This window comes from Durio zibethinus, chromosome 23 (assembly GCF_047325235.1).
Source record: "Durio zibethinus cultivar Kanyao isolate XHJ-2024 chromosome 23, ASM4732523v1, whole genome shotgun sequence".
NCBI classification, from domain to species: Eukaryota; Viridiplantae; Streptophyta; class Magnoliopsida; order Malvales; family Malvaceae; genus Durio; species Durio zibethinus.
Genome location: NC_143184.1, coordinates 5,459,844 through 5,481,868, shown reverse-complemented (window position 1 = coordinate 5,481,868; position 22,025 = coordinate 5,459,844). Strand labels below are relative to the sequence as shown.

General features: G+C 29.2%; 2 protein-coding genes across 5 annotated transcripts; one reads left to right on the top strand and one right to left on the bottom strand.

Annotated features, from left to right (window-relative positions):
* The first annotated feature begins 10,878 nt into the window (after nucleotides 1–10,878).
* LOC111314280 (NADH dehydrogenase [ubiquinone] flavoprotein 2, mitochondrial-like) lies at nucleotides 10,879–14,966 on the top strand. Of its 2 annotated transcripts, XM_022915468.2 has the most exons (10): nucleotides 10,879–11,070; nucleotides 11,168–11,200; nucleotides 11,329–11,394; nucleotides 11,842–11,958; nucleotides 13,192–13,269; nucleotides 13,372–13,477; nucleotides 13,619–13,665; nucleotides 14,179–14,256; nucleotides 14,368–14,433; nucleotides 14,533–14,966. In XM_022915468.2, the coding sequence occupies exons 1-10, from the start codon at nucleotides 11,005–11,007 to the stop codon at nucleotides 14,638–14,640; spliced, it is 765 nt and encodes a 254-aa protein (XP_022771203.1). In that variant the 5' UTR covers nucleotides 10,879–11,004; the 3' UTR covers nucleotides 14,641–14,966. The 2 variants fall into 2 exon arrangements, with proteins under 2 accessions (XP_022771203.1, XP_022771204.1); XM_022915469.2 differs by lacking the exon at nucleotides 11,842–11,958.
* Nucleotides 14,967–15,495: 529 nt separating this feature from the next.
* Nucleotides 15,496–20,188, bottom strand: LOC111314279 (transcription factor UNE12-like). 3 transcript variants are annotated; one of them, XM_022915466.2, is made up of 7 exons: nucleotides 19,525–20,188; nucleotides 18,248–18,367; nucleotides 17,562–17,627; nucleotides 16,838–16,903; nucleotides 16,239–16,316; nucleotides 15,887–16,147; nucleotides 15,496–15,746 (listed from the first exon to the last, which is right to left on the bottom strand). In XM_022915466.2, the coding sequence occupies exons 1-6, from the start codon at nucleotides 19,873–19,875 to the stop codon at nucleotides 15,917–15,919; spliced, it is 912 nt and encodes a 303-aa protein (XP_022771201.1). In that variant the 5' UTR covers nucleotides 19,876–20,188; the 3' UTR covers nucleotides 15,496–15,746; nucleotides 15,887–15,916. The 3 variants fall into 3 exon arrangements, with proteins under 3 accessions (XP_022771201.1, XP_022771200.1, XP_022771202.1); XM_022915465.2 differs by having other exon boundaries at nucleotides 15,496–16,147; XM_022915467.2 differs by lacking the exon at nucleotides 16,838–16,903 and having other exon boundaries at nucleotides 15,496–16,147.
* Between the last annotated feature and the right edge of the window lie 1,837 nt (nucleotides 20,189–22,025).

The window sequence follows — 22,025 nt, the reverse complement described above, 5'->3', positions numbered from 1 at the left end:
TTAAACAATGACTTGATAGGTTTTAGTACAACTAAAGGTTAGGCAACAACCACATGACTTGATATTAAGCTTTAAAAAAAATAATTACTTGATAGGACTGGATTTTTGGCCAAACAAAAACAATTTTGGATGGGCAAGTGAAAAAGTTTTTTACTTGATGGACTGATTCATGATGGAATTGGGTTTTCAATTTTCGATGATCACATAAAATTTCAAACCAAGATATTTTAACTTTTAAAACAAAGGCTCAATTAGGTTGTATCATATTTGATTGAAAATATAATATCAATAATTGATTTACTTATATAAATTTTTTAATTTTAAATTATTAAATGAATTAATAAGAAAGTTTACTCGTATATAATTCATTAAAATTTTATGTAAATAAATTAGAAAGTCATTTTATTCCTTAAAAAGTTTAATATTGTTGTAGTAATATTTTTGTTTCATAATTTATAAATAAGTATTATAAATTCTAAATTCTATTAGAATAATATAAACGTGTTAGAGAATTTATTATGAAGATTAAACTTATAAATAACTGTAGGTCTTATCATTCATAGGCAAGCAAAAAAGGCTAGACTCATTTTTTAAAGAAAATATGATGATAATTTAGAAAGTAGTCTACCATCCAAATCTCCCAGGCTTAAGCACGAAAGTCCTAATCAATCTCCTCCTATGTCTCATGCTGTTGGAAAAAAAGTTAACACTTTCTATAGAAAGAGTGATCCTGGTTTACGTAAAACAATGTGGGAACATTCAGTTAATCAATGAGCTGAAATTTGAAGAGCTTACTTGAAAACAGGTCCATATCAAATTCATCTATTTAGTTATCAATATAACTTAGAAAAGCATCCAAGATGTTTTCAATATTCTTGATTTGCTCAATTTTCTTTTTGGCTTTAGTATTCTCTAACAAAAGATGTTGTATATTGTTTACCATGTTACTTTTTTAATATAAAATCCAACAGGTGACCTAGTTGGTATGTATTCACTATTAAAGAATTTACATGTTGGAAAAAAATTAATACTAGGAAGAATTATGCTTTTCTTAATCATATTGGAAATGATCCTTATTCACCACATGATAATGCAATGAGATCTTGTGTGTATTTGATGAAACAATATGAGCATATTGATAAAGTAATGCATGTTCAAAGTTCACAACAAATTTTGGATAGCAGGCTATGAGTCAAGACTTCTATAAATGTTATCCAATGGCTTGCATTTAAAGCTCGTGCTTTTGAAGGTCATTATGAAATACTTGATTCAACAAAATCAGGGAAATTTTCTTAAGTTGATTGAACTTTTGGCTTCTTATAACGATAATGTTAAAAAAGTTATGTTGGAAAATCCTTCTAAATAGGCCAAGTGTTGTCATAATGTATATATTTGTGAACCTATCACTAGATACAATTTAAGGAGTCGTCACTAATCTTTTATAAGGTATGATTGATCACCTAATGAATCTATCATTTTAAGAAAATCTTAAGCTTGACTAAAGGGTTCTTAAAAAATAGGTTCTGACCTTTGAAAAAGAACTAGATTAGAGAGTTTAGTTTGAAGGATAAAACACCCCAACACACCCATCTTAAAAGATGGTATCATTTAATTTTAAATTATTCTAAAAGTTTATAATTCTAATGATTTTAAATTTAATATTAAAAATAATTTTTAAGATTCTCTATCAATTTGACAGAATTTTTTAAAATATTTTCTTATATCGAAAGTATTCAAGAATTTTATTTATTTTTTTAAAGAGGCTCTATTGTTGGAAAAAATACTTAATCAATTATTTTTTTTATGAAATTATTTTGTCGAAAATATATATAATTCTTCTACCATTTGGGTTTAATTAGAAGTATTTTCTCATATAAAAATATCTTAGATAATCATTCATTTATGATTACGAAGAATTTTATTATCGAAATTTATTTTTTAATTATACAAGTTCCATGTCTAAATTTTTCACAATTTGGACCTAATTTAGAAAAAAAAAAAAACTTTCACCTGAAAATCTCATAAAAGTTAAGCCATTTGTGATTTTTCTCAAAATTTCATCTTTAAACGATTATCAAATATTTTCACACAAATTTTTGTTAATATGTTTTTAATGTTTTAATTTTTCAATTCTTTATTTGTTTATGTATTTTTTATATTTTGTTTTAATGTTATCGAAACTTTATTTAAATTTTTACTCCATTTGGCTTAAATTTAGAAAAAAAATTGTCACTTAGAAAATTTATAGAAATTAACCATTTGTAATTTCTTAAAAAAAATTTAACATTGGATAATTATTATTTATTCTCAAAGTTTATTAAAATTTTATTTCATATTTTTTATAATTATTTTTTCTATTTTTTTCCTAAAATTAATCTTGCAAAATATTTCAAAAATAAATAAATGATAAAACAAAATAGATAGATAAATAAACCAACCATAAAAAAGATAAAAGAAATAAAAAAAAATACTACAAAGATATTGGCTTGGCTGGGTGGTTTGGGGAGTGCAACTGCAATAAGAAAAGGGCAGTTTAAATGGTTGATAAGTGGTTTCAAATTCAGCTCAGCTTGGCTTGGCTCATAGGTGTATGAAAGAATTTGGTCACAAACTAGGTCACGATTAGGTCGGACTCATAAGTGGTAAAATGCGTGGATCAACCAATTTAATAAACCTCCAAACGATGTCATTTCTGAGTTGTATAAAATCTTAAAATTTGTTTCTTCTCCCTCAGAATCCTCATACACTCTCTTTCTCTACTTGTTTTTTTCTCTATTTTCTCTCTCTATGATAAAGGTCGGTTGAACATTGATCGGATTTTGAAAAAAGATATCACTAATTGGGATTTCTCATTGGAAGTTCTGTCGAAATCTAGGATTAGTCATCAGAATCTAGGTAAATATCTCAGAATTTCATCGAAAAATATGAACTTGGCTAAAAAATTCAACGAAAATTTTAAAATTTTTAGAAAATTTCTAGAAATTTCCAAAAAAAAATAATCTTAATTTAACATTTTTAGACCTCATTGATCTTTCAATCACACAATTTCTCACTAGATTAAACTAAAACAAACAGCTCAATAAATCAACTAAATTTCTCAAAAATTGATTTTTTCAAATTTAAAACCCCCTATTATAAGACTGTTTGCTTATTTTTTCAATCTTCTTTCTATGTGTTTTCGGGTGCGTGATTCTTGTTCTTCCTGTTAGAAATAAATTAAAGGTAAATTTATAGCAAGAACTTAACAGAATTTCAAATCAAATATGACTCCATCTTTTGAAAGTTTTGACATTATCATAAAAAATTTATCTCCAGCAATTTAAATCCAAATCTATTTTTAATAAACTAGCCTTATCACCAAATTACCAACCTTTATTCCTAATTGAATTCGGTTATTTGAGTTTTTTCTTTTTTTTTTTAACTAAAAAGATAAATAAACAATAAATAAAATAAAATGAATTTTAAACCCTAGACAAAATGGGTGTTTACTAGTATATTTCTCATTCAAATCAAAAATAGATTTTGAATATTTTTGCTAATAAAATGTGAAACAAGATTCATGAAGATGTTGGAAATTAGAAATTTTGCATTATTGTTGATGAGACTCGTGATGAATTTAAGAAAGAACAATTGGCTTTTGTTTTGAGATTTGTTGACAAAGGTGGCTTTAATAGGGAGCATTTCTTTTATCTTACCCACGTTACAAATACATCTACATTAACTTTTAAGAATGAAATATATGTTATTCTCTCTCATCATAGTCTTGATGTTCAAAACAATTATGATAAATGATATAATAAGAGTAGTAATATGTACGATGAATGGAAAAGATTGCAAGCATTTTTCCTTAATGATTGTCATTCTATTTATTATATGCATTGCTTAACTCATCAACTACAATTAACTTTTATTGTTACATTTAGAGAGATATGCTCTATTCATAAGTTTCTCGATAATTTGACATTCATTATCAATTTTGCTGATGCCTCATGCAAACATCATAAAGAATTACAAGTTGCTCAAGTAGTTAAAATTACATGTATGGTAACTGTTAATGAGTTTGAGACTAGAAAAAGTGCCAATCAGATAGGCACTTTAAAATGAACGATGATATTCGTTAGGGCTTTCACTTTTACTCTATATGCAATTTTATAACAATGTTTGCCGCAACATGTTTAGTACTTAAAAACATTAAAAGAGAAGGATCCACTTATTCTCAATGAAAGGATGTTAGTATCGCATTGAAGTCAATTCAATCATTTGAATTCATTTTTATTTTGCATGATGAAAGAGATCAGGGCATTATAGATGTACTAGGCCAAGCTTCACAGTAAAAGTCTCAAAAGATTTTGAATGCTTTCCATTTGTTTTCAAGTAAAACAATGTTTATTTAGAAATTAAGAAAAGATGGTTGGAATAATTTGCTTGAGAATGTGATATCATTTTGTGATAAACATGATTTAAGTGTTCCTGATCTAAATGCTTAATATTTTGAAGGTTGACATTGACAACAACAAACTTAAATCACTATCGAGCACCATTATCATTTTGACATATTCAATTAAGTCATTGACTTGCAATTACAAAGGCTAAACAATAGGTTTAGTGTATAGGCAATGGAATTTTTGACACTAAGCACTCTTTTAGATCCAAGAGAAAAGCATAAGTCTTTTAATATTGATGATATTTGTACTATTGCAGAAAAGTATTATCATATTGATTTTACTGAGCAAGAGAGATTGAATTTAAAATTTTAGTTGAAATATTTTGAGTATGATATGCACAATTATGTGAAATTACAATGTTTATATTCTTTATCACAATTATGCTTCGTTATAATAAATACATGAAAATCAAAAGTACATTATCTCATAAAAAGATTGATCAGACTTATTTTAACTATTTCAGTGTCTATAGCAACTAGTGAGTGTGCATTTTTAACTATGAAGATCGTTAAAACAAGATTATGAAACAAGATGAAAAATAAGTTTTTTACAAATAACTTGGCTGTCAACATCGAAAGTAAGATTAGTGAAACATTTAGTTCAGATTCAATTTTTGAAATTTTTGTTACTTTTAAATGAACGTCTCTCTCAATTTTAAATAAGATTATTTATTTGATGTATTTTATTTTCTTACACTTTTATTTATAAATTGATAAAATTTATGATTAAGTGCATGTGCAAAGTTAAACTTCTTGTTTAACATATATACGTATGTATGTGCAAGAGCACTTTTGTTTATACAAATTGAATATCTCATCTAAAATACATTATTATAAGCATACGCATGGAAATTGAGGTCCATAGATATTTACATCACTTCACATTGCGCACCTTAAAAATTAAAGGATAAAATTTGACTTGCCCATAGAAGCTATAGCTCTTAAAGCAGGATGATTCCCCATAATTATAGCCCATACTCTTTGCAAAATGGATTTGGCAACCATTTAATAATCTTACAACCGTTTGGCTTTTACTTTGGCTTTAGCAGTACTCAAACCTTTAATGATTTGATCACATTTCTCAGTAGATGCTTTATTTCTCTTTTTAGCAACCAATTTTTTATTTCCCTCAACTTCATTACATGATTTAGGTTACTTAGTAGTAACTGTCCAAGCATGACGAATAAAATATGACATCAATCTAATACTAATTGGAGAGTTGAATTGTAATCTCGCACTTTCAGCACTCAATACTGAGATTTTTAACATGTTATAACTAAAGTATCTTAATTTAAAAAAAACCTAGTAAATCCTATTTCGCAAGTGAATTTACATCCAATTTTTTTACACGATTAAAATCTTCAGATGTATGGTTCACATTCAATCTATAACTTTGTGATTCTAATTTCTAAGTAGGATGGCAAAAACACAGGAAGGTCTCCACTAAGCCAGATGAGACATTTAGGTAATCAAAAATAAATTTCTTTCTTTTTAAAATTGCTCTAAAAGCCATTATCAATCTTTTTTATTGTTAATAAAGAGGATGATACTCACATTTCCTAGAACAATCACTCAATTAACTTGATCAACATAACATTTCAAATAAAAAAAAAATCTTGAATTGCATGTATCAACCAAGGAGTCAAGATTATGAGCTGGCCAATTAAAATTAGATTTTTTAAAATTTCATATAAGGCTAAAAATTAACAAATAAATTCAAACAAAAATAGAAACAAAATATTAAAAATTAAAAGAAAAAAGATAGAAAAAAAGCATGTACTAAGAAAATTAAAGAGAAAAAAAAATCAAAATTTTTATTTTTTCATAAAAAAATAAAATAAAAAAGAAGAAATTTATTTTCAAAAATTACAACCAGTTCATAAAATTTATTTTTAAAAAATTTTGTTTTCATTTCAAATAATACTTAATATCAATTTTCATTCCATTTAAAAAAAAAATCCCTTGACAACCAAAAAATGTAAAAATGAATGTATATTCGATAATCATAATTTATTTTGGTTTTAACTAAAAAAAATAAGTAAAACGAACATGTTATATAAATATATATTAAAGCCAAAATTTTTGGCAAAAAAGGTAATTGTTATAAGTGGATAGTTTAAGTTTTTGACATGTGGATAATTTGAAATAATTTAAGTGGATAGCTTAAGTTTTTGACATATAGTCTTAAATAATTATCATGTATTTATTACTTAATGTTTTTAATTCTAATTAATTTGATTTGATTCTAAAAAAATTAATTGCATTTATATTTAATAGTTTAAATTTCTCTTTCAATTAATTTTAACTCTTAATTGATTTGATTCTGACCAAATTAATTAGTTTTACTTTTAATAGAATAAATTTCTATTAATTAATTTAATTCTTAATTTAATTGGATTTTGCTTAAATTAATCACATTTATTTTTAATAGCTTCTTTCTTTCTTAATTAATTTTATTTACTATTTTTTGTTCACTCTTCAACACTATAAATATTATCTCATAGGGGTTTAACTAAAAGAAATAATAATACTTAGTCATGCTCTACTAAAAGAATTATACACGTTATTTGTAGCATATGAGTTAAGATTGGTTCTCTCGAATTCTCCATTTAAAAAAAAAAAAAAAACTCAAATATAAAATTATTCTAAAATTTAATCTTTTTATTCATTTTTTTACACTTCTGATATATATATTTTTTGTTTTATAGCATAACTCTCCATATATATATTAATTATTTTTTGTGTAATTTGAGTATAAGTTATTAAATGTCTGTTTTGATATTTTTATTTTAATTTAATTTTATAAATAAAAGTGTTTAAGTTTTATGTTATATTTAAAGCAAATATTTTATTTTATTTTATTCTGTTCAATATTATATAACTCTAAATATATAAATTTTAAGCTGTTAATAAACATAAAATCTTATCTTATAGCTTTAAAAAAATTATATTATATATAAACTTATTGATATATAAATATACTTTGATGCATCATACGTGCATTATATGAATTTAAATTTAATTTAAAATAGAAGTTAACACCTACACAATTGCAATTGATTAACACAATTAGAGTATAAGGTAGTGTTTGATTTTGGAAAACAGAACCATCTTCTGTTTGCATTTTTTAAGAAAATGAAAAATATGATTGAAAACTTGTTTGATAATTGAAAATGAAAACAAAATTTTAAAAAACAAAAAATAATATAAATTGAGATATGAAAACAAAAAAATATATATGATATTTTCAATTGTGAAAATAAGAGATGTAGGTTACTTTTTTCTTTGTATTTTACTAGTTACCATAGTTGAACTTTTTTAGTATCATTAATTAATCAACATATATTATATTTATAATTAGATGCCATTAATAGTAATATCATTGAATATTTTATTTATTTTCTTATTTTTGTATATTTAGAAAATAATTTTTATTTTTCATTTACCAAATACATTTTAAAAAAATATAAAAAATAAAAACTATTTTCTAAAAAATGAAAATAGAAAATAAAACCAAAAAACATTTTCTTAAACCAAACAGAACCTAAGTTTTTTATTTTTTTCAAAATATTATATTTTCAAAAAATTAAAAATAAAAACCAACAAAATACTGAAAAATATTTAATTTTTTTATTGATTATTAAATTAAAAATTTTATATTTCATAAAAAAAATCACAACCCAAGCATCGTCGGGTTGTTCTTCTAGTGATATTAAAGAATTGAAATGTATTCTTTTAGAGTATATATTTTTGAAAATAAATAAATAAATAGCTCTTTAATTCTATTTACAAAATTAAAAAAAAAACCACCATTAAGAATAATCCAGTAATGAAATGCTTTATTTTTACATAAATATATTAGTTTGTAGTGCGTTGAAAACATGACGACGATTGTTCGCATAAATAATTTTTTTAAAGCTAAAGGGTGTGTAAAAAGCCCTTACACTGTAAGTAAAAAATTATCCAAATTTTTATTTTTTTTTATTACAATTAATGAACCTTCCATTATTGATTTGCATTAAATTAAATTTTTATTTGGATGAAAATTTAATACTGTTAATTTTTTTGTCAACTAAAATAAAATTTCATGTGACATCAATAAAATAAATGAAAGTTTGTCACATATAATTTTTTTTTTCGTATTTTCTTTTTTTTTCTCCGATCTTTTTAAGAGTTCAATTAACTATAATTCAAATATTAATTGATTCAATTTTGTCATATGATTTGATTTCGTCAAATTAAAAATTCAATTGAGTTGAATAGAATATTAAGAACTTGATTTATCACAATAAAATGTTAAGAACTTAAATAAATATTGAATTTTTATTCAAAAGCCTTTTTGACTTTTTTGACTTTTAACTTTCTACTGCTACGGTGAAGCTAACTTGATCATCTTACAAAAGTTGAACAACAAGAAATTGAACAAGTTGACGGTCAATTTTAAGAATAAACTGTTTGGCACAAAAGCCTCAATACAATTAAACAATCAAGTCAACGAAAGTAATATTAAATGATCAATCAATTATATAGTAGATAATAATTTAATATAGTTAATTTAAAGATGTCAATGAATAGAATACGGACATGATAGAGCATTCTTTATCATTTTATTTTTATATTATACACATCCCTATGCTTATATCTAACAAGTATTTTAAATTTATCTCTATTTTCATCTTCACATGTATTTAATGGATATAGGTAATTTTTATACTCATTGCTTTGAAAAAAAAAACTAAAAACTAAATTATTTTTAGCTTTTTTTTATCTTATATATTTAAATAATTTTTTATATAAATATATATATTAATGTATATTGTTTCAATAAAAATATATTAATTTTAATGAATGTAAAATAATAATTTATATTATTTAATAAAAAATCTATATGCTAAATATATATATATATAAAGTACGGGTACGAAATGAGTGTTATATTACCCATCCTCACCCCCATACTAAATAAAAATATAAAATCATACTCATCTCTATTTTCATACTTATAATATAATACTCATCATCATCCCTATTTAGGTAAAAAATCAGGTTTTCCATTGAAAATGAGTAAGATTGACATCCCTAGGTTTAGCACTACCGATTTAAGTCCATGAATGAAAAAAAAAATTTACTAGTTGTAAAAAATTACAAATAAATATCAAATCAAATACTAACAATCAATTCCTATGAGTCTTCTCATATTACTCTAGTTCTATAAAATATTTTTAACTCAAATAAATATATATCTATGTGTATTCATGTAAATTACTTATGTGGATACTATCATTCCCATCTAGTCTATTCTCACATACATACCCATAAAGAACCATCAATCTTTTATAGTCTTACAAGGCCTCAACCCAATAAAATTTTACAACTCCCTTACATTTTTTTTCGTATATATCTTTATAAAAATTTCGATTATTTATAAGCATATTAACTTACTTATTAAAAATTATTTTTCTCTTACATTTTTTTTTGTAAATTTTTTTATGTATCACATAATATTTAAGCTAATTTCAAATAAATTTTTTATGAGATTTGAATAATTGTTCTTAATATAAATTACTATTAGTAGATTGATGACAAAACTCTCTATCCAGATACACCTTAATTGATGGAATTTGAAAATTATTTTATCCTAAAATGTATAAGGGATGCCTTCAATTTTGGGCTTTGTTATAGCTTATGAATAGGAGAATATTGATTGTTGTTGAATGATATTAAAAAACATGAAATTTTGATTATTTGATTTATACAATTATTTTTAAAAAATGACATTTATTAAATATAAATTTTAAATTTAAATACTTATATGTATATTTTTTATTCTTAACTTGTCATTTTATTTATAAAAAGAATAATGTTAAAATTCGATCATGCCTCAGTGCTCTTTTAATTAAAATTTTATTTTTTACACGCTAACAACCACATCTTTATTGAACGTTGATGTTATTGTTTTTTTTTTTTATTGAAGTTTTTTTTGATAAAAGGTTTTGTATTTTTATAAGGAACGGGTGCATAGAAATGTTAAGGAATGTTAATTAGTTGATTACATATCAATAACAAAATTTAAAAGTAATTTTTAACATTGTTACTAGGGCAAGGTAAATTTGCAAAGTTAAGAAGAGTACTTCAAATCAAAGACAATAGCGAAACAAATGCCGGTGACAAGAATGGAGTATATCATTTAATAATAAAAATTATAAGTGAAATCCTATCGGGACAAAAAAAAAAAAAAAGAAAGTTTTTAAAAATCATTTAATATTATAATAGTAGGCTAGGGTGTTTGCAGCAGGCCAAGCCCAAAAAGTAACTGACCCTTTTTTTGTAGGCCCAATAACTTGGTGGAGTCATAGGCCCAGCCAAACCACGCTGCACACTCCGCGCACACGACCAAATCGTAAATGTCCGCGATTGAGCACCTCTAATAATTTGTTAGTTTTATGTTCTTTTTTTTCTTCTTTTCTTCCCAAATCTCCCCCCTTTTTTTTTTTTTTTTTTGTGTGTGTGTCATTGTTGAGTTTAACGAAGGAGGGTCTTAAAAAACTCCGCCCCAAAAAATGTTTGCTCGACTCGCGTCCCAGCGGCTACTCGAGATCCGTCTAGCTTTCCGTCAATCTGCTCAGGTATTTCCATTTATTTTTCCTCTTCTTTTTCCCTTCACTTTCTGCTCATCCAAACACCTCTCAATCTCATTTTCCTCCCTTTTTATCTGTTCCGCAGGCGTATCGATCCTTCTCCACTGCCTTGAACTATGTAAGTTCTAATCCTTCCAGCAATAAATATTTGTTTTTTAATTTTATATTACAACGCAAAATTTCCGGGATTTCCCCCTAAAAGTAATACTGCTAGAAAAGACAGTTGATTGAATGAATTTGTTGCAGCACATTGATAGCTCAGATAACAATCCCGACCTTCCATGGGAATTTTCCCAGGCAAACAAAGAAAAGGTTAGTTCAAATTCAAATGCTTGTAATTCGAGTTATGGGTTATCATTTTTCCATCATTGTAGATTGAAAAGCTTTTGGCTTTGACAGTATTAGTGAATTGGGATTTGGGACTGAGTAAATCTATGACCGGATTGTTAAACTTTGAGGAACTCCTATAAACTCCAATAATCGTAAGATATAGAAATCAAATGCCATTTATTTACTTTCACATCTTATATGAACTTAAAGATTTGCATTTTATGTATGGTTGTTGAAAGCTCGTTTGGTCTAAGAATTCTATGAGTACATAATAGAATTTTTTCCTCCCTTTTAACATCATTCTCTTTTGAATTTGATGGATTTTGTCAGTTTTAAGTTTACCAGAGGTGTTTTTAGTGGCCAAGTAATTTGTAACTTTCTTTAAGTCCATATTTGATTATGGTCATAATCCTAAGTTATTATGCATAGGTCAAGCAGATATTGTCTCATTATCCATCCAACTACAAACAATCTGCGGTTATTCCTTTGCTAGATCTTGCACAGCAGCAGCAAGGAGGGTGGCTTCCTGTTTCAGCCATGAATGCAGTATGTGGCATGATACTGTTAAATTAAATTCATTTGATGAGATGCATTTGTACTGTTCAACTGGTAATTCTCAAATGCTAGAAATTAGCCGATTTATATTTAATATGAAGAATTATCCCTATTATTTTGATTAGATATGAAACCTAACCACTGTTGGAGGCAAATTCCAGTATTTTTTTGGCTTAATATTAAATGTTGGCCCTGGCATTTGGCTTCTGGTTTGCAATAAATATGCTGTTTTAAGCCCAAATGCATCACATACTTGTGTTTCGTGATGTATGTTGCATTTTGGTTTCTAATGTAATGCTAAATACAATAGAAAAGAACTGCTTTTAGATAAACTTTTTCTTCAAATAAAATCTTTTAAATACTTAATGAACTAGATGAAAAATTTCCCCAAATTTTAGTTTTGTTTTATTTTCAACAATTTCCCTGCGCTATTGTCAGATTAATTATTGATGTCTTTTTAAGTACTTTTTGTAAGTAAAATTTCCCATAGGTTGTGGCTTTTATGCATGCTCTATATTGCTGGTGAACTTTGAGCAAGGAGGTCCATGCTAGAAATTCTTTGAAGGATATTAGACTGCTGTTAATTGTGGATCATGCAAAATGCCCTGTACTTTTTGCTCTTACTGGAGTGTGCATAGCAAGTGGAAAACTTAAGCATTTTGTTACTGGAACATTAGTACCTGATGCTCTGTTAATATATAATTGGATATGACTGAAGATTCAAGCTGATATACATATAGGACATATAAAAAAGGAAAAGTTGATGCAACCATAGGACTCCAAAGCAAGATAATTGCATCTACTAGAATTATTTGAGCTGATGTTGAATTTGATTGTATGACTGAAATACATAACTGTATCATTTTATTTTTGTCTTGTTGACAGCTAGTGTTCCTTAATCTGAAATCACATAAGAATGGTAATTGGATAGATCTCTTTACCACTGAAACAATGCTTGCTTAGAACTTGAGTGGGTCATGTAATATTAGAAGGTGTTTCATCATTATGCATCACTCAGTTATTAAATTTCTCCTTGAAATAAAATACTGGTAAGTCTGTGGAGAGAATTCAGGTTTTCTTTTGTGGCTAAGCAAATTAAATCTTTGTTGCCATAATTGACATCCATTATATTTTCATTTAGCTAATTTGAATGGTGCAGTCCTTTTATAATGCAAAAGCTGAATGAATTATATTTACAGTCTTAACATGTAATGAATTGTGCAGGTGGCGAAGGTTATAGAAGTTGCTCCTATTCGTGTATATGAGGTTGCAACATTTTATTCAATGTTCAACCGGTCAAAGGTTAGAATTTATATCTTTGCTTTTCACCTTAAAACCTCTTTATTTACCTGCTCAATGAACAAAGTTGCAGTAGCTAAATGAGTTTATGCAATTGCTTTTCAGGTTGGCAAGTATCATCTATTGGTTTGTGGCACAACACCTTGTATGATACGTGGTTCACGGGAAATTGAAGAAGCCTTATTGAAACACTTGGGGGTTAAGCGCAATGGTAAATGTTGTAAACATGTTATTTGTACTTTTAGTTTACATCATGCAAAACCCATGTCAGAGTTTGAAATTTTAGATAGTATTGAAGATTAAGTATTTAGATAGTATTAAAGATTAATTATCAATTGTTTCTGTTGTTTAGAGGTAACAAAGGATGGTTTATTCTCAGTTGGAGAAATGGAATGTATGGTAAGTCTTTCCTTTGCATGTTTACCTAACCAGATCTATATTTTTTAATTAGCTTTTTAGCCTAGTTTTTGTTGGTATATAGAAGTCTACAACAATAACAACAAACTACCCCTTATATCCCATAACTCTGGGTCGGCTGTATGAAAGGCCAAAAAAAGAATCATGTTAGGTCGTAATTTTGTGTTGGTATATAGAAGTCTGCTTGGCAATAATTATATTTATCAATTTATGGGCTAGTGTTGCCAGGGGATCTCTGGAGAACAGATGCATGAAAAGGATTTCTACCTAGGATACTGTAAATTTCCATGTGCTGTTTCCAATGGATGAAAACCTGAACACAATAAACTATAGGGCATTTTTGGCATGGCTTACCTTATCATACATGTTTTGCTACTAGTTCTCACGGTAATGGTATTTGTAAGACAAAATGCAATCTGGAGATAAAAGTCTATGCTGACCTTTTTTCTTTATTAGACTGACAAGTTTGACATTTTACTAATTGGTTTTCTGCAGGGATGTTGTGTGAATGCTCCTATGATCACTGTTGCTGATTACTTAAATGGATCTGAAGGATATACGTATGATTACTATGTGGGTTTCATGAGAAGTCCTTTCAACTTGCCCTATTTACCACAATACAGTGTGCACAATTGATAAAACCTAGTGGAATTTGATTTGTGCATTTTGTGTTTAACAATGCAGGAAGATGTTTCTCCACAACGAGTTGTTGAGATAGTTGAGATGTTAAGAAGGGGAGAGAAGCCACCAGTAAGCTTTCCACACAGTACTTGGGGCGTTTGAGTTTATTCGTTTTGTTTGCATAGAGATGCCACTAATGTATGTTTTAATCTCTGTTCTATATCTCAGCCTGGCACTCAAAATCCTAAACGTATCAAGAGTGGACCTGAAGGTGGAAATACCACTTTGCTAAGTGATCCAAAACCTCCCCCATGTCGAGATCTTGATGCCTGCTGAAGCTAACATGCCAATGCTGTCTCTAATAATGCAAAGCTTGGATGTTGCCACTTTGGCAGGCATCTCTGGGTTATATATTCTTGTTGAAGTTTTTAAGCTCAAGCAACCCTTTTTTCTTTTTATTCTCTGCCTATGACATTTGTTGAATTTTCCATCCAATTTCAACTTTGGTACAAGTTACGAGATGACTCAGGTTGCTTTATCGCCTGATGATTGATGTCAATGTTTCGGACAAAACCTTTAATGGAATCAAGCCATAATTGTGGCATTGGAATTCCTTAATGTTTCTTGAAGCTGAAAGGAGCATGAGATTTTCTTAGTTACAACTGCCTGGTATCACCACTGAAAGTGATGTAGTTCAGCATGCTGTGTAATATATTTGAACAGATGCTGCCTTACTAGAACGGAAGTTTTTTCTAGTGCTGCATACATGATACAAAAACCGGATTTAAGCACTGCAGCAAGCACCCAAAAAAAAAAAAAAACCAAAACCCTTAGAAAAATATCACCATTTTAATGTCATCGAAATCAAGGGCTATTATGTTCTATTGAAAACATCCTTGGTTTGTTATGGATTAGAACTTGTGGTTTACCGTTAAAAACTAAAAATAGCTCAACTGGAGGCGCAACCCAGCCCTCACTCGCCCGCCAATCACCTCTTTTCCCTCGGTCGAATGATTTAACATCCAATAATGATTCAGTAGAATTTGAAAAAGGGTGTCAAATTAGTTTTGGAAACATAACCCACTCTCCCCATTAAACAAAGTAGGCACTATCAAGTATCACTTGGACCATAGCAACAAACATTTTAGAAGACTACCCAACCATTTTTCCTCTGAAAATTAACTGTTACAATTATAATAATAAATATAATAGTTATATACTCATCATTTCATTTTGTAGGTCCCACGACCCACTGACCAAAAAGCAGCGCCCCACTACAAAAGTGCTTCCATCATCGTCCACTACCCCCACCATTGACACAAAAAGGAAGAGCATATCGAGTGAGCTTTGACAATTCGTTAACTTTACTTTGAACTTGTCAATACATCAAGGGCCTGCCTGTTTTTTTTAGGCATTGACATCAAACCCTGTTTGAAAAAAAGCTGGAAAGAAACGCCAAAAAATAAGAGCTATGGTATCTGACTTTGATTGCAATTTGAAGACAGCAAACCACTTATTTTCGTGGAGGGTTAGAAGAGGACAAATAAAGTGCGGGACCCAGGATGGACTGAGGGATGCATACCCTTTTTTTTTCCTTTTTTCTTCTTCAGGCCTATGCAGGATGATTTGTTTCTGGCTTAACAATAGAGGAGGTATCCGGTGGTTGCGTGTGGTAAATTGCCGTGGCCAGTGAGATGGGCATGATGCAAAGAGCCTTTGATTGAAGGAATTGCATGGCAGCTCCAACATTTTCTTCCATGAGTTTAGCTACACGTCGCTCCGTGCCATCATTTGACCATTTCTCCCATGCTGGTTGGCTTCTTCCACCCTCACCACTTTCATCCTGCCGTATAATTAGAGGAAGCTCAATTGCCGGAATGAATAGCAAAATGATTATAAAATGTCCACCAAATGAATGATTTCTTATTTATTACCTCAACTGATGATAGTGGGATGTCCGTTACAAGTGGTGCCACTGCACCAGCCCCGCCCAACCTACTCATGCTCAAAACCTGTTAAATAATCACATTTTTTTATGAGGGGAAAAATTTTTCAAATGAAAATGGTCATATATTTCTCTCCTTTTTTTCCTCCTTAAAATAAGCAAACCATTATAAACCATAAATATAAAGTGGAAGAATCCCACAAAAAAATGTGTCTACGTCATCTCACCCTTTGAAGAAGTAAAATTTCTGATATTACAGCATGTACCAAACTTTCTACTGTAATAATAAGGGAAAACATTTTCCAAATTCATGTAAATGTTCAGTAAAATTTCTACTTATGACTCTCATTACTTGAAGAACTACTAAAAGCAATATTTAGGTTAAAAAAATGGGAATATGCAGATGCAAAATCAACCACACTGACCCGAATATATTGATAGAAGAAAACTTCTAAAACTACTAGGTACATTCATCCAATATGGTATCGCAGCCTGATCCCATAGACATGAGCAGCACTGCAATATGCAGTAAAGCAAAAGTCTGAATAATAAGTACGAAATCAAACAGGTAAAAAGAGTTAATGATACCTTAACTTGGAGCCTCAGGAACTTCACATAATCTACAATTTCATCAAGCATGGCTGCTCTATCAGTCTGCACAAAGAAACATGCCACTACTAAACAAAGTAAGATGCATTATGCACAGTTAAACTTCTCATGGTTTACCTCCCAATACACAAATCTACCATAAAGTCACCCATGACTCAAACAGAACCCTATAATAATATTCAAAATTAGCTACTTAAACAATAATAGTCAACTATAAAGTTATTAAGTTACTAGCTCTCAAATTAGCACACCAATGCTTTCAATATCTGTACACAATTTGACTAACAGACAATAAAGCTAGCTTGGAAATGAGTCTAAGGAAGTGGACAAACCCTCAAACAATAATAAAGGAAAACAGCTTTAAAGCTTTCACATCACAAGGTTAGTCATAAAACTATTGCAAGGTTATTCAACAAGATGGAGCACATCAGCCGTTAGGGGCAGATAAGATCAGTGAAAGACAGCATTAATAGATTATGGTTCCCCGCTGTCAATAAGAGCATGCTCCTTAGTATATTACTTTAAAAAGAAACCGATTAATCTTTAAAGATCTTTTTCCTGCTAAACTAACGGCAGCACTACATTCATTTGAGGATTTTCCAATATAAGAAAAAAGCAGTCATTCTGGATATTGCCTAAAAACATATTGGAAATACACAAGTCATTTCACAAGTAAATTTATGAAACAATAAAAGGAACTGACCTTGTTAACACTAGGAACAAGTTCCTGTAATGCTCTGATTCTTTCAGCAATTCTCTCCCTGCGCAACTGTACCAAGGGAGAAAATTGAACAGTTCAGTATGGTTAGTCACAGTTGCAATCATTTGTTGAGCAGGTTCAATTTGCAATTTCACAACATAAGAAGTGGCAATCAAGTGCAACTTTACCAGCTACTAGGTTCCCTCCTAAAAGATGATATATATGGGGCTCTACATATCTCAATATTTCTGCATATGACTTCACTTTGCTAGATATGTGAAAGAGACAGAATAGTATTTATCTTTTTATGGTTTATAACTCCATGATGTACTGCCTGCATCTAATGATTAATCTGTTTTTTCAATTTGCTAAAATACACAATACTCAATAAAATTCAAATATAACTTTTCACAGTGGGTTGATCTTCTACATTGCATATTAACCAAACAACATGGAATAATATATCAAAAACCAATTTCATTCAAATACCTGATGTCATCAAAATAATCACCTTTTTAAAAACATCCATTCAATATATCCAATTTCTAGCTTTTAAAATTTTCCTGGCTAAGGAACTAACTTATCATGCCTTTTGATTCTAGGCGAGAAACATACACCTCAATCACTGATCTTCAATATATTTTGTCATTCCCATGTTTGCTGTGATTACTTATAATAATTAAGCTTACCCGTTCAGCAATGCTATGTGGATCTGTGGCCTGTCCTCGTCTAGCCCGCACCCTTGGACGCATTGCTGGTGGATGTGGTGCTGCAGCAACAGTTGCTGGCATAGGTTGGCCATGGAAAACCTGGAAAATTATATGTCATATCAGCAATGATAGAATTTACAGAATAAGATAGCACTAACATCAATGCCATCTTTTCTCTCCCGCTCACCCATCTTTCCTCTCAACAAGGAAGGGAAAAAGGGTAAAAGGAGAAACATCACTATAGACCATACAATTTGTAGAACAAACTGACAGTATAAATAACTAAAATACAAAAGTAATTGCTCCAGATGATAGAATTTCTTGACCAAGACTGATACTTGAAATCCATATTACATACGCAAGAGGAAACTCAGATCCATCTTTCTTCTGTCATAATTTTAACTTCTGTACAGTTTCTAACATATTAAGAGACTGTTCTGAAATTTGACACCTTCCACAAATGAGTGAACTCATATCTGATGTTTACAATTTTTGGTGGCTAGGAGCATGAAACCTAGTAAGGACCAGTTTCTTCTCTGAGATGGACCATTACCCCAAGACCCGATTGCCAAACTCATATGAGAAAAGCATGACTTTAGTACAAATTAAGGAATCAACTACCAGCCATTTTAATATAATAGGAGATATTAGAGAGCTTTTTTATTTCAACCATATGTCCTTCAATCTTTGAAAAGTAAAAATTTCATTTTGGAGTAAATCTCTTGTTTATTCGCTGATGCAGGTTTGCGTCTAATTAGCAGTGGAATCGGACTCTTCTTTGATTGAATAATTCTACCCAGCCAGTTAGTTTATGTCACTAGAAAATCCCAGGAGGACCTTGATGTACTCTTTCCTTTGTCAAATACCAAAACTTGGCATCTCACAACCCACCCCTGCCCCAAAAATTGTCATGTTTTCTCTTGTCTTCTCTACTATTAGACAGAAACAAACGACATAGAAACATGACTAAAAAAAATCAAACAGAGAAATTCGTTGTCACGCCACGTTTGACAATGCAAAACTTAAAATAATCCAACAAAGACAAAGAGATACGCTCCATTTACTGGAAAAGAAAAAGTAATTAAGTAATAAGAAATTTATCATTAGTTAGCACCACAAAAACTAGCTCGTTCCTTGAGTTCCCCAAAGGAAATTACTATTTGAAAGAAATATGTTTATCCCTTTCGGGAACCAAACAAACACAAGGGCAAAAAAATGAAAGATTAAAAGAAATGATAAATTACTATTTTTCTTACATTTTTTACAGACGAAGCTCTGCCGTCGACGACCTCGTCGCGAAAGCGCTTGCCGCTACCGGAAGCTTCCTCGGGCTTCATAAACCCGCCTTTACCTTCGTCCAAGCTCAACCCCAACGGAAAAACCTGTCCGTGAAATGCACCGCTTCCCCCGCCGCCGATTGTGCCGAGATGTCCGGTCCCATCACCGGAGCTCAGCTGCAGAATCATTGGCGTTCCAGCTCCAGCAGCGGTTCCAGCCAATCCACCGTCGGGTCCCGCTAAGCCCGTCTCAGAAGGCGCGAAGTTAGGGAGTCCGAGGATTTGCTCAAGGAAGTCATCGGCGGGGGCCTCGTTTGGGTTATTAGCCATGAGTAAATCGAAAAGATAGTGCTGGAAGTGAGTTTGAATTGAGTCGAAGTGGCGAGTTAGGGCTACCAAAGAGCATCTACATGCTAAAAGGAAATGCCAAAAGAGAAATGAACCCAACAAAATTAATTAAAACAAGAAGAAATATATTAAAAGAAAAACGAAGTATTTTCTTTTCTTTTCTTTTCTTGCTTTAATCTTTCTCTCTCGGTGAGAAGGGGAAAGTTTAGAGGTTTGGCTTTGCTCGGCCTTTTTTTTCTTTTCTCTGTTCTTCAGCTCTCAGAGGGAAACGGAGAGAGAAAGATAAAAGAGAGACAAAGAAGCACGAAAAGGAGTGGCTTTTTATCGTGGTAAACAATGTAGCGCTTTTTGTAAAAGGTGTTGCAGTTTATCAAAATTACGTGGTTAACCTTTTTTCTGTTCGCTTGGTTTGTTTGTCCGTGTCTTCATAGTTAGTGGTCCGAAAACGGCGTCAATTTGTGTTTTATTAATATATTATATTATTAATAAATTCCGTCCAATTACAATTGCGCGTGCGTTGTGGGAGAAATGGGAAGTGGGAACAGTGATTTCAGTTTCATACTAGCTCAGTAGCTTAGTAGCTTAGCTTGCTTGGTTTATCCAAAATTCTACCATTTCAAATCCGCATGTAATCTTACAAGCCAGACAGACCAATTACTTGGATTTTCGTACAATTTTCGGATATAAAAATTTAAGGTTTTGATTATGTTAAATTCTAAATCACTATTCCATGGTATTATTAGTCCCTCACCAGTTACCATTATCTTTGTAAAACAATTGTTCTGCTCTCTCTTATCACTATCATTCTAAAATTAGAGATGAAAATAAATTTAATAATTAATTAAATTTAATTAAACTTTTTTTATATTTATTTTAAGGGTCTCCTTACTTTTAATTCTATTTAATAATAATATTTCAATTTATGAATGCCTGATAATGTATAACCCTTGTGCCATCAAATATTATCTCTTAAACAAATGCAGGTATGTGAATTTTGTTTTTCGTATAGGTGTAACTTTGATAATTGAAATAAGGCTTGATGGGGCTATTGGAGCCCATAGAGAAAACATGGACTCTTTCTATTGGACATCACTACTTGTTAGATAGAATATCTGTGTCCATTCCATACAACTCAAACCCAAAATTGCAGCCTTACTTCTCACTTAACTCTATTTCTTTTTATACAGGTTCTATTTCACATTTTTCAATGGATTTTTGTAAAGCAAAATATAATAATAAAAAAAGTTTAAAAATATAATGAATTTATTTATCAGAATAAGGTCATAAATTTATAATTTCTATAAATAATATCACTACAAAATTACCAGACTTAGCTCATGTCGCAAAATTTTTTTATATGAATAAATAATATATATTTACAAAATAATACTTAATATAAACAAATCAATAAAATTATTCGATTAAAACTCTAATAATACATAAATAAAAATAAAAACAATTTTTCGTGATACAAAATAATAACTTATAATTTTGGAACTAATTAAAATATAAAAAAATTGACCCGAAATTCAATAATTTGGATTTTGTATTTATATTCAATAATAGGTTTTTTCTTTAATAGATATGATAAACTTAAATTACATTAATTATTAACTACATTCTTACATAATTAATTGAATTCATAAATACTATAAATTTTAAGATAATTATATGCATATAATTTAGATTTGATTTATGATTATTTATATTATTCAACAATAGTTATGAATCAAATTAAAAAATAGATACGACTCTAAATTTAAAATATTAAATTTAAATAAGGTTAAATATTAAATATATTTATTCACGATTAATTAAATTCACGCATGACATGAATTGACAAAATGATTAAATTTATAAATAATCGTATTTATATAATTAGAAATAAAGCATCAATAAATAATATTTATGAATTAATTACAAATCCCACAATTGTAACCCAACAAACTTAATCAAAATCTCACTGTTAATAATACTTGACATTTAATTAAATATCTTAATTCACCAAGTGTCAACTAATTTTTGTTAAAACTCCAAAATAATTGTAGGGGATTGATGATTTGGATACATTATCATAATTTTATTTTTTTTTATTTGAATCATGAATAATTTAACCAATCATTATTATAAAA